Source organism: Talpa occidentalis, unplaced genomic scaffold (assembly GCF_014898055.3).
Source record: "Talpa occidentalis isolate TD23 unplaced genomic scaffold, MPIMG_talOcc4v2.1 talOcc4.9, whole genome shotgun sequence".
NCBI classification, from domain to species: Eukaryota; Metazoa; Chordata; class Mammalia; order Eulipotyphla; family Talpidae; genus Talpa; species Talpa occidentalis.
In genome coordinates, this window is record NW_023605305.1 from 11,283,898 (window position 1) to 11,295,995 (window position 12,098).

Sequence of the window (12,098 nt, forward strand, 5' to 3'; positions counted from 1 at the left end):
TTTAGACATTTCTAACCACCTTAGCAAACAGTTCTGTGGCCCATGGCAGATGAGAAGTAGCAAATTAAAAGAGAGGAGAGACTGAGAGGCAGGACAGCTGTCTGACACTGTGAATAAGCACACACAAGTAATTGGAAACAGCCATCAGGGGAGATTTATGGCAGGGCAGTCTCCAACATCAATAGCACAACTGATGACAGCCAAATGACAATCCAAAACATTAAAAAGTTGATTTGTGCTAAAAATATTTTACTTCAGAAGCCAAGGAAATGCAACATAGTTCAGAAAGTCTACTGAAACAAAATAACTGAAAGCTTAAAGAAAAATCAGCTCTAAAAGTAATTAAATCAAAAATTTTGTTCTCTGTAACTATTCTACAGGTTCTCATCCATTCTCCACAAACCAGCCAACACTTGATGTTATCACTCCTAGAAATGAAATTAGAAAGTAGGAAAATAGAAAATTTTGTTCTCTGTAACTATTCTACAGGTTCTCATCCATTCTCCACAAACCAGCCAACACTTGATGTTATCACTCCTAGAAATGAAATTAGAAAGTAGGAAAATAGAACAAAGAGTTACAAAAAAAATAACCTCAAATAGAACTTAAGCAGTGTGACAGAGAAGCGAAACAAGTCCTCAGATAATGTTTCCTCCAGTGTCCTTTCATCCTATTGACGAGAGAAAAGAAATCCTGGCTGCTGATGATGAAAATGTCATTCAAGGACATGCTTTCATTATATATATTGTTCTGCTTAAAGTTGCAATTTCTAGTCACCTATGACTTATGACTTATTGTACATAAATGACGCGTTATGCCCTTTAAGCCACAAGCTTGAGGGGAGTAAGCTAATCTACGATATTCTGAGGCTTTAGCTTGGAGAGCCCTGCAAGTGTCTCTAAGGCTCTCTGGGTAGACTGGCTTTCTTAAAGCGCAAACCATTAGCTATCTGCCAGGTAATTTGCCTTCCCTTCTGTAGGGTAAAGAAAATGTCAGGCTTTTCTGCCCTTCCGCCATCAGGATAGATGATGGATCCTTGTCCTGAATGCATGCCTGATTGTGGGCACCTGGAATAGGGTGTGGGCATAGGTAGATGGGATTCAGCTGAGCTAAGACTATGCTTTTAAGGGCGGCATCACGGGGGGACGCCAAGCAGCAGCAGAAGCACCAGTAGCAGCAGTAGAAGCCGAAGCCGAAAGAGAAGCCGAGAAGCAGCAGAACGAACTCCAGAGAGCTCAGATAGAGTAAAGACTTGCTGGGGGCTGGGAGGCTGACAGGCCTCCTGACAGCCAGCACCCCTGCCTGCCATATGCCTGGTGAACCCCAATAAAAGACCTGCAAAAAACCACTGAGGACTCTGACTCCTCCTTTACCCGGTCCGCATGGGATCAGAAAACCTGCACTGTGCCCAGTCCGGCCCTTACACCTTCCATGCCACCTCAAATCCACCACCCAATTATGCTTTTATCCTAAAAATTACAGCATGTAAAAATTAGAGTAGGAAAAGAAAGAGGAAATCAATCTTAGAGATGGAAGGAATCCATCCACATTCACTTTAGAAATGAAAGGAATTCAATTTATGGGGGGGGGAAGAAAGAGAGAGAGAGAGAGAGAGAGAGAGAGAGAGAGAGAGAGAGAGAGAGAGAGAGAGACTGACTGATTAGCAGAACAGTCCTGAGTTAACAAGGAGAGAGGGCTTCTCACCTGGTTAAGGTTCTTCGGGAATCAAACTCTAAAGGTGTAGATGACGTAGACCCTGAGGGTGCTGGGGGTTGCAAAGCAGAGAACCGATTTAAACTGGAAGCACTTGACCTCAAGGCATCTATAGGTATTGAGGATTGAGAAAAAATAATACAAGCCACATGAGTGAACTGCAGCTTTTATTCATCCACCTCCTTAGCATAGGGCCTGAGACTAGGCATTTCCAATAAGCCTACTCAGGTGATGCGAATCTCTTGGTTCACAGACTATACTCTGAGAAGCAAAGTGTTAGCAGGCATTTTATATTTAAAAGAATGTAGAAATCTTTATTACAACCACTTGTTCCTTCAAAAGCAAATTATTCTACATAGGGCATGGGAGCGGGGGTGATAAACAGACGAAGAAGGAAGGCAAGCAAAAGCAAAAATTATTTCACTTTAAAAAGCCAAATGTACATGCTACGATCTCATGTGAATTGAGTAAATAATGAAAATTCTTTTTAATTTAAGACAGAAATTACTTAGTAAAAAGGAATTACGGGAAGGATATTAACAGTGAGGTTTTTCTTCCATTTGGCTTCTTCAGCTACTGAGATGTGTTTGTGATGGTCCGAACATTTCTGTCCTAAGTTAGATCTCTTAAAATCTAACTTTTGATAAAGATTTTTTACAAGTATTTCACTCCAATTCTATTCTTTATTCTTTTACATCTCCCTCAAGTTAAATACTTCTGGATTTTAATACCTTTCTCAGCAAAATCAATTTCCCTTTTTAATTTAGGATCCGAAGTGATTTCTCTAATTATACTGAATTTGCAAACAAAGGAATCTTCAAGATTCATATCTTAAATAGCCTTGCTGAATGAAAAATATTTATTTTTTTTTGTGGGACCCTTGCAGGTGGCCAGGGAACGAACAGGTTCCGCAGAGGCTGCAGGCAGCCTCGCAGCCCAGTGCTCAACTGCTGCGTCACCAGGGGAGGCCCGCTGAACGAAAAATATTTTAAAAATTATTTTAAATACCTAATGATCCTTACCAAGGAGGAAACCTTCCATTGGCATTAGTCAAAGTAGGTCACCAAGAAGTTTGGGGACAATTAGTCTATAGGTCTTTTCCTAAAATCATCAATAAATGATTGTGGGCATGCACTGTAAGATGAATGCTAGGACTGCATTCAGGTTCCAGAAAAGAGAGACTCCATACGTACCAGACTCACTTGCCTTTGCTCCACCACTGCTGCCTTTCCCCCAGCTGCCCAGCTGTGCTTTAGGTACCAACTGAATTTTCTCATCAATTGTGGGCTGTAACATAAGTGACCACAAGTCAATTGTAGGAAATATTCTAGAAAAACAGTTTGTGTCTTTCTATCGCAGTAGACCAATTTTAGCAAAAAAATTTAGTGTAGAACCTAGGAAACATAAACTGGAGCTGTTCACTTTAAACTGGAATTCCTGTGGCCCCTGAAGCACTTCCTTGAAATACGGCTTCTACAAAACACAGTTTGAAAACCACTGGTCTGGAGCATGTAAAGATTCAGGTCTTCCTTTTAAGATGGTATGCCAAATGTAAGCAGTGTCTAATGATTCCTCTTGTAGAAAAATACCCAGTAATTAAAAAAGAAAAAGCAATGCACAAATACTACATTAACTTACTAATCTCTTCAACATGATTGTCAGAAAATAGGTTACAAGATTCAAACATTGCCCATTTTAGCAAAGCTTACTATAGGTTGGGCTCAGGTTGGAGGATGGAATGGGAGCATTTATGAAAGGGGAATAATAAAAAAGAGACTAGAATGTTATTAGCCAAGAATTAAGGTACCTGGGAACTCTTAGGCTTCATCTTCCAAGCAGATTAGTACAAGTGCACAGAATATTGTAATACAAATTATCATAAAGCACAGCACAAACGCTTTAATGCAGCTCTTTGTGACAAAGATATTTCTATATTCTGACAGTACAAGGCAGTACTGTCAGAATATGAAAATATCTTTGTCGTTTCACAAAAATCTCTGCCAGTTAACAATGAATTTAGTGGTTTTGAACTCTTCTTAGGATACTTATGTAGAGTTACTACATCATAACTATCTTAAAACAAAATTTATTAACAATCTACACATTTTGAAAAATAATGTAGGAAATAATACTATAGGTTTAATACTAGGACTGCTCTCTTTTTCTAGTGCTCAATGCATAGAAATAGCATTTTAAAACACAGACAAATGTTAAGTACTGATAGAATTTTTAAAGACATTGGGACTGATGTTGAAGAAATTCTTTGAACATGGTTAAAACTAAGGGAAATGAAAGTGGATGGGAATCAAGCTGCATTCCGCAAAGAAATTCCTGCTCTGAGATATAAACAACTAGAAGAATGTACCAAAATCTTGATAACAAGTTTCTAGCCTGTTCTCTGAGATCCAGAGAAGAAATGTTTTTCCTGAAGTGATGCTTTGACAAAACCATGAAGATATAAATCAAATGGCTTATCTTCTTCCAAAACCATTTTAAGTGTATTATAAGTAAGGAACAGAAGAGATATGCAAAATCCATGGGGCTGTTTTCATAAGTTTACACTTTTACAAATGTAATTCTGCTTTCTTTACATTCTCCAAGGTTCTTCACCCTCATACTGATCAATGCCTGTTGAAAATACCTGCTAGGAGGGCCTCCCTGGTGGCGCAAGGGATTAGGTGCAGTACTGTTAAGCTGTCCACAGCCTCTGCAGCACAAGCTCAATCCCTGGCCAGGAAGCTACCCACATAGCGCAGCAGATCTCTCCTGTCTCACCTGCTGCCCCCTTCAACAGTGTATTTCAGTCAATGCGCCAGTTCTATTCCCTACTCTGTCTCTGGTGAATCTGCTCACCCCCACCCCCACCACACCTCTGGTCTGTACCCCAGTTCTAGTATGCATAAATAAATCTTAAAAGGAAAAAAAAAAAGAAAACACCTGCCAGGAGAAAATCCTTTCCTCTTAACTGCTCCTGGATTCTTGAAGAGAGGAAAGTACAGTATATTAACTGTTTATCACAGAATGATTTCGACTAGGTACTCTGTGATTTTAGTTTTTGGATATGGCAAACCAGTAATTCTTTTCATGGCTAGACTCAAACAGGTTGGCTGTTTTTTTCCCCAGAGCTAAGATACATACACAGTATAAAAGCTTGCAACTGACTATGGTTTCTGAAGTATCTCTGATATCCTGTCCCTTATAGTAAGCATCTCATAACTTTAAGAATTAGCCTAGTCACTTCCTCTTTACTAAACCTTTATAAAAATAAAAAGGACTAGTGCCAGAAAAGAATACATTGATTGATAGCTACTTGTAGAAAAACATCTACATTAAAAAATAACCACCCCATAAAGTGTGAAATTTGCCTATTTGATATGAGCAAGAACTAATTTTGAGTCATGTTTTGAGGCTGTTAAAACTGTGTTTTAAATGTCATACTAACCTTGGTGATTTTCAGGAATTTTGAGGGGTCCAGTACACGACTATTCTTGGCCCCTTGTACAGTGTTCCACCCACCTTCATCTACTCTCTGGACGCCTGCAGGGAGAACAGAGTGAGCCAGTCTCTCATCTGTCTCAAGTCAGTTTGACAATGAAAGATGAGCACTATTTTCAACTCAGCTGCTCCAATCAACACCAAGGAAAAAGACAAAAGAAGTTGTTAAGTACTGCTGACAGTCTCTTTAATACCCACAACAGGAGAATATCAAACAGAAACAGTTCTGCTTAAATTGAACTCCCATGAAACACTACTGACCTAGAAGAAACCAAGTGTTAGAAATGAATAGAAATTTAGTGCTAGACACGGGGACATGTGTATATACAAATCTAGTGTTTATAATTAATGACTACAACACTTTGGGAGAAATCAGACGGAAATTATTTATTCCAAAGGTTTATTTCATTTAATGGTGTCCAATGACACACTGGGTTTTGATGATTCCCTCTAAAATTTGTTTCTCCAACTTTTCAGCTGCTCAGACAGAAAATCTTGATATGCCTTTCTCTTACTTTATGCCCAATTTGCTGACAAATCTAGTGGTTTGGTCTTCACAATCTATTCAGCTTCCAGCCTCTTCTAAATGCTACCTGCATTACCAACCTGGTTTGAGCCAGGGACATTTCATGGATTTGTATAAAATCCTCCTCACTGTCTTCCCTGCTTCTAGCCTAGTAAACCTAAGTCAGGTCCTGTAATTTATCTGTTTAAAACACTTCTGATCTCCATCTTACTCAGAGAAAAAGATGCTTATGGTCTACAAGTTCTGTATATTCCAGATAAAATGGCCTCTTGTCCCTCAGATCCCATCTTCTCTCACTCTCTCCTCTCCCCTCAAAGCCCTCACTCTTCCCACACTGGTGTCCTTGCTGTTCCCTGAAAATACTGCTTCAGGGTCTTTGTAATTTTACCTTTGATATCCATGTGACTTAACTATCTCTCTTGCTTTAGGTCTTGCTCAAACAATAGCAATTTTATTTTTTTTTTTTTGATTTAAATTTATTTTTAAATTTATTTTATTTATTTATTTATTTTTTTTTATAAATTTTATTGTTATATTCCCCATACAATTGCCGCCCCCCATTCTGACCCCAATCCCTCCCCTCCCGCCCCCGCCCCCCTAAAAGTGTCTCTGGTTCATAGTTTTTTGTTGATTTTGATTTTCACTTTCTTATAGTTTTTCATTTTCCTGGTCCATTATTTAAGTTTTCTAGATTCCTGCTATGAGTGAGACCATCCGGTATTTTTCTTTTTCTTTTTGGCTTATTTCGCTGAGCATGATCCCTTCCAGCGCCATCCATGTTGCAGCAAATTGCATGTGTTTATCTTTTTTGAATGCTGAGTAATATTCCATGGTATATATGTACCACATCTTCTTGATCCAGTCATCTATTTTTGGGCATTTGGGTTGTTTCCAAAGCTTAGCTATTGTAAACAGTGCTGCTATAAACATAGGGGTGCAGGTGCTCTTTGGAATTGATGTTTCTGTGTCCTTTGGGTAAATACCTAGGAGTGGAATTGCTGGATCATATGGAAGCTCTATGTTTAGTAGGTCCAGAAATCTCCATACAGCTTTCCACAGTGGTTGGACCAGTTTGCACTCCCACCAACAGTGCAGAAGAGTTCCTTTTTCTCCACACCCTCGCCAACATTTGTTGTTGCTAGTTTTTTTAATATGTGCCATTCTCACTGGTGTAAGATGGTATCTCATGGTAGTTTTGATTTGCATTTCCCTGATGACAAGTGATGTTGAACATTTTTTCATATGCCTGTTGGCCATTTGCATTTCCTCTTCAGAGAAGTTTCTTTTAAGCTCTTCTGCCCATTTTTTGACTGGATTATTTTCTTTGTTGTTGTTGAGTCTCATCAGCTCTTTGCAGATTTTTGTGATCAGTCCTTTATCATTAGTGTTGGGTGCAAAAATGTTCTCCCAGTTGGTGGGGTTTCTCTTTGTTTTTGTTATTGTCTCTTTTGCTGTGCAAAAGCTCTTTAATTTGATATAGTCCCAGCTGTTTATCTTTGCCTTCACTATCACTGCTTTGGGTGATGTGTCTGTAAAGATGTCTTTGATGTGCAAATCACGTAGTGTTTCGCCTATATTTCCTTCTATATATTTTATGGTTTCAGGTCTTATGTCTAGTTCTTTAATCCATTTTGAGTTGATTTTTGTGTATGGTGTGAGGTGGTGGTCAAGCTTCATTCTTTTGCATGTAGCGACCCAGTTTTCCCAGCACCATTTATTGAACAAACTTTCTTTGCTCCAATGCATAGTCTTTGCTCCTTTGTCAAAGATTAGTTGACCATAAATCTGTGGGTTTATTTCTGGATTTTCTATTCGATTCCATTGGTCTGTATGTCAAACAATAGCAATTTTAATAGGCTCCCTAAGTCCTTTTTTAAATTTGCAACCTCAAGACTCCCTGTGGTGCGGAGGTTAAAGACAGCACTATCAAGCTATCGCCAGCCAATGGCAGCAGGAGTTCCGATCAGGAAGCTGACCCACATGGCGCAGCAGATCTCTCCTGTCTTGCCCACTGCTCCCCTCAGCAGTGTATTTCAGTACATCTGCCTGCTCTGCTCCCCACTCTGTCTCTGGTGAATCCTCTCACCTCCCCTGTACCTCTGGTCTACACCCCAGTTCTTGTATGCATAAGTAAATACATCTTTAAAAAAAGAAATAAATTTGTAATCTCTACCACAAAGTCTTATGCTTCTCACTCCCTCCTCTTCCGCTTTATATTTTTCTCCAGAAAAAACTTACCTTACAAAATTATCACTTAAGTATTTGTTTACTGTCTTTTGCCTCTGGTAAAGTTCATGAGGGAAAGGACTTTGTCTCTCCTGTTAAGTAACAGGCACTCAATAAGTATTTGTTGAATGAATGAATGAATAACCATCAAACTGTCTATCCAAAAACTTTCCTGGTCCTTATATAATGTCTTGATTTTCTCTGATAATACTGTTCATCAACTGCTTTGCTTCCTCCTGGTTTTTATGACACATATTCTAGTCATTCTTCTACTCTACTCGCTCTTTATCTGTCATTTTTCTAAGAGTTCTTTTCTTCCTTTAGTCATCTATGGAAATCCTCCATGGATTAGGCCATTTTAATCTTTTCCCTCTCAATCTAGTATGAAATGAAAGTCATTACCTGAAAGACATGTGTTAGGTACTATGGTATGAAAGGTGTATATAAATGGTTGTCCCATGTTCTTAAAAGTATACTTTCTTCTGGAGGATTCATCCCTCATAATTTCACTGTGTGCCTACTGTGTGTGAAAAATAATCACTAATGGCTATTGAGCATTCACTAGGTGCCCGATGCTATGCTGAACTCTTTATATACAATGCACCTTACGTCATCCTCCATACATCTTAAGGAGGTACTTCATTTACCATCTTACAGATTAAGTGACTCATGCAAGGTGATACAGGCAAGGTGTAGAAGATTTAAAGTACAAACTCAGCGTGGCTCCAGGTCTGTGCGCTTAACCAGTTAGTTATCCTGTCAGACACAGGCACTACCTGGTGCCTTGCACAGCTGGTAGGTGAGTCTTCCCATCTGGATGCTCTCCTGTCATCTCAAATAAGTAAGTCTCCTCTTCCAATGTTCCTAAACGCAGCCAATGGACTTTCTATTTTCTCGGGTGTCATATATCATTTTCTTCTTTTATAAATATTTTAACCACGTTCTTCCCTTCTATTCTCATTGTTACCTGGTCTCACCTCCTTACATAAAGGACTTCACAGCTTAAGCAACATTTCTGAGTTCAGGGTACCATCCTTTGATGCATCGTGTAAAAAGCAATCTACTTATGTTATCTACATGTCTCTAACTCAACATTACTCTTTTGGGCAAACAATTACAATGGCTCCTTAATGTCCACTAAGCCAAAATTTTTAACCTGGTTTGATTCTCTTTGACAAACATTTTTCCATTCCTTCTGAACACTTGAATTATGCTCCAATCAGCTTTGTTTTACTCTTCTTTACAGTATCTGCTTATTTTAATTTCATGATTAAAATTCTTCTTTCCCTTCCAAATACCTATCATCCACCAAGAACCAGTTCAAGTATCGTTTCCTCAAAATTTTCTTCCAGTTTTCTATCTCTTCTCTGAATTGTAACAACCTTAATGGAGACTACATTTCATAACTGATAATACCTTCCATTTGTTTAACAAATGTTCCTTTATTAGCTTGGTTTTCCCAGATAAACTCCAAGCTTTCAGAGGGAATGAACTGTATCTTTTAGTGATTTTCATATCACTCATTAATGTTGAGTATACAGAAAATATGGAAAACATCTTGTTGATACAGCATCATCACAGTCAATGAATCATGTTTCATTACTACACTCTGCTTTTCCTCCACGTCCAGTTATCAGGTGAAGCTGCATCACTGACCAATCGCCACATTCTTTGGGTCAGTCTTTCCAATCTCACTTCACATCTAAATATAGAATTCTTAAACATCTGACCTTGAAACTCCCAACTTTTCTAAGACTCAGTGAATTCCACCCCTTACCTGGTCTCCTCTTCTCTTTGGTCATGAGCTGCTGGACCTTCCTCTGCTCTTCTTGTTCTTCTATTTTAGCCTCTTTGTGAATCTGTTCAATGGTTTTAGGCCCTTGATCTGCTCTTCGAGAGACCCAATTACTCTACAGAAGAAGAAAATAAGGTTATTAGCTAGGATAACTAAAAAAATGTGTTTGAGGGCCTCCCTGGTGGTGCAAAGGGTTAAGACACAGCACTCTGAAGCTATCACCAGCCACCACAGCACGAGTTCGATCCCTGGTCAGGGAGGTGACCCACATGGCACAGCAGACCTCTCCTGACTTGCCCACTGCTCCCCCTCAGCAGTGTATTTCTCTCCCCATTCTGCTCCCCACTCTGTCTCTGGTGAATCCTCTCACCCCCCGCCCCCAGCTCTGGCCTGCACCCCAGCTCTTGTATGTATAAATAAATAAATCTTAAAAAAAAAGTTTTTGAAAATCTACTTTATACTTTTCACTACTGGGAAAGTACAAATATAATCTGGTACTGGCAGTTTTTCATTTGCCTTACAGATGGCATTATGTACAGCTGGGGATTCAAGCAAAAGAATAAAGTCTTCTCAATCAAAACTAAACTACTGCATTTCAGTTAAGCATTCTATGAGTCGGTGGCTAAGAAAAGATACAGTGAAATACTGCCTCAAATGTGGGTTTTTTTTTTTTTTTCTCTTTTCTTTTTGTTTCCAGCTATTTGAAAGGAGAGAGAAAGGGGAATCAAACATCAGGATTCTCTGATCGTGTCTTAATTTGAATAATAACCTTAGTGAGCTAACCAATTTGTATCACTCAATAGTCATTTTAAATTACAGGTGACTAGCATTTTTCTTTCACCACCATCATGGTTTTAGTTTCCTATACAAAGTGCCACACCATTCTGCTCTCTGGATATCCCCTCATAAGGACTAAACAAGTTGTCTCCTTATAATTAATTATATTTCTCCTTTTTCTTCCCTGCCCAGCTGCAGGGCCCACATCTAAAGTAAGTCCAAGTGGCTGAAGGCTTCGCATCAGTGGAGAAGTTTATTATATTTATGTACATTGGCTAAGTAAGGATGCAAATAGATTTATTTATTTATTTATTTCCAAATATTTATTTATGCATGCAAGAGCTGGGGTACAGGTCAGAGATGCAGGGGGTGAGAAGATCCACCAGAGACAGAGTGGGGAACAGAACAGGCAGATTGACTGAAACACATTGCTGAGAGGAGCAGCGGGAGAAACAGGGGAGCCCTGCCTCGCCATGTGGGTTGCTCCTTGGCTGGCCGGGGTTTGAAGTCGTGATGCAGAGGCTGCGGAAAACTTCATAATGTGGTGCTTAACCCCTTGCGCCACCAGGGAGCCCCCCGAGGATGCGAATAGGTTTAAATAGGCATGCAGGTTCCGATCAACTGACGGTAGCTTTGGTAATAAGGATTCTGAAGTCACATGTGGGTCTAGCAAGACAGAACCATCATTAATGCTATCTGGATGGGTACAGGGGTGAGAGGAGGGAGACGAAACCTCTATTTAGTTTCTCTAATTTAGGGTCAGTTGCCATATATTTCCTGCAGTTAAAATAAGAATAGAGAAAAGAGTTAAAATAAGAATAGAGTTAAAATAAGAATAAAGAAAAGAAGTGATAGTGGTTTTAAAAAAATGAGGGAGGGACTCCACGGTGGTGCAAGGGGTTAAGATGTAAGCTATGAAGCTGTCCGCAGCCTCTGCAGCACCACGTGATCCCCGGCCGGCCAGGGAGCAACCTACATGGTGCAGCAGCCTCTCCTGTCTTGCCCGCTGCTCCCCTCAGCAGTGTACTTCGGTCAATTTGCCTGTTCTGCTCCCCATTCTGTCTCTGGTGAATCATCTCACCCCCCACACCTCTGTCCTGTAACCCAGCTCTTATATGCATAAATAAATAAATTTAAAAAAAAAAAAGAGGGAAAAAGGGCAGAACAGGATGGTAGATAGGAAAACTAACAGAAAACATTAGCATCTTTTAGGAGCTGAGTATTTACATAATTGCCTCATTGAATCTTTATAACATCTATCTACAAGGCAGACAACATCCCAGGTTACAGATTAAAAATGTAAAGCACAGCAAAGTCAAATGTATGTATTTAGAAGATCTTCTGATTATTTAGAATATCAACATTGAATTGGCTAGTCTCAATTCAGAATGGCAAATTTTAAAATTGCAGTGTGTTTTGAAAACATATGGACAGGCTTTTGTGCTGTAATCCATCTCTCTCATGAAAGTTTGCCAATCCAAGTTCTGAGAGTCCTGCAGTAAAAGTATTATGTTTTTACACATGGAAATACTAGGATCTGCTCTCCAACCGAATTTCTTAAAAGGG

General features: G+C 39.4%; 1 protein-coding gene across 10 annotated transcripts in view; it reads right to left on the minus strand.

Annotated features, from left to right (window-relative positions):
• Window positions 1-12,098, minus strand: part of EIF4G3 (eukaryotic translation initiation factor 4 gamma 3) — a 233,278-nt gene that overhangs the window by 31,922 nt on the left and 189,258 nt on the right. For all 10 annotated transcript variants that reach the window (XM_037501173.2, XM_054690849.1, XM_054690847.1 and 7 more), the window contains 4 exons: window positions 9,738-9,870; window positions 5,156-5,250; window positions 2,907-3,000; window positions 1,705-1,822 (listed from right to left, as the gene is read on the minus strand). In XM_037501173.2, the coding sequence (XP_037357070.2) occupies window positions 1,705-1,822; window positions 2,907-3,000; window positions 5,156-5,250; window positions 9,738-9,870 (440 nt within the window). The remainder of the gene's footprint in view (window positions 1-1,704; window positions 1,823-2,906; window positions 3,001-5,155; window positions 5,251-9,737; window positions 9,871-12,098) is intronic.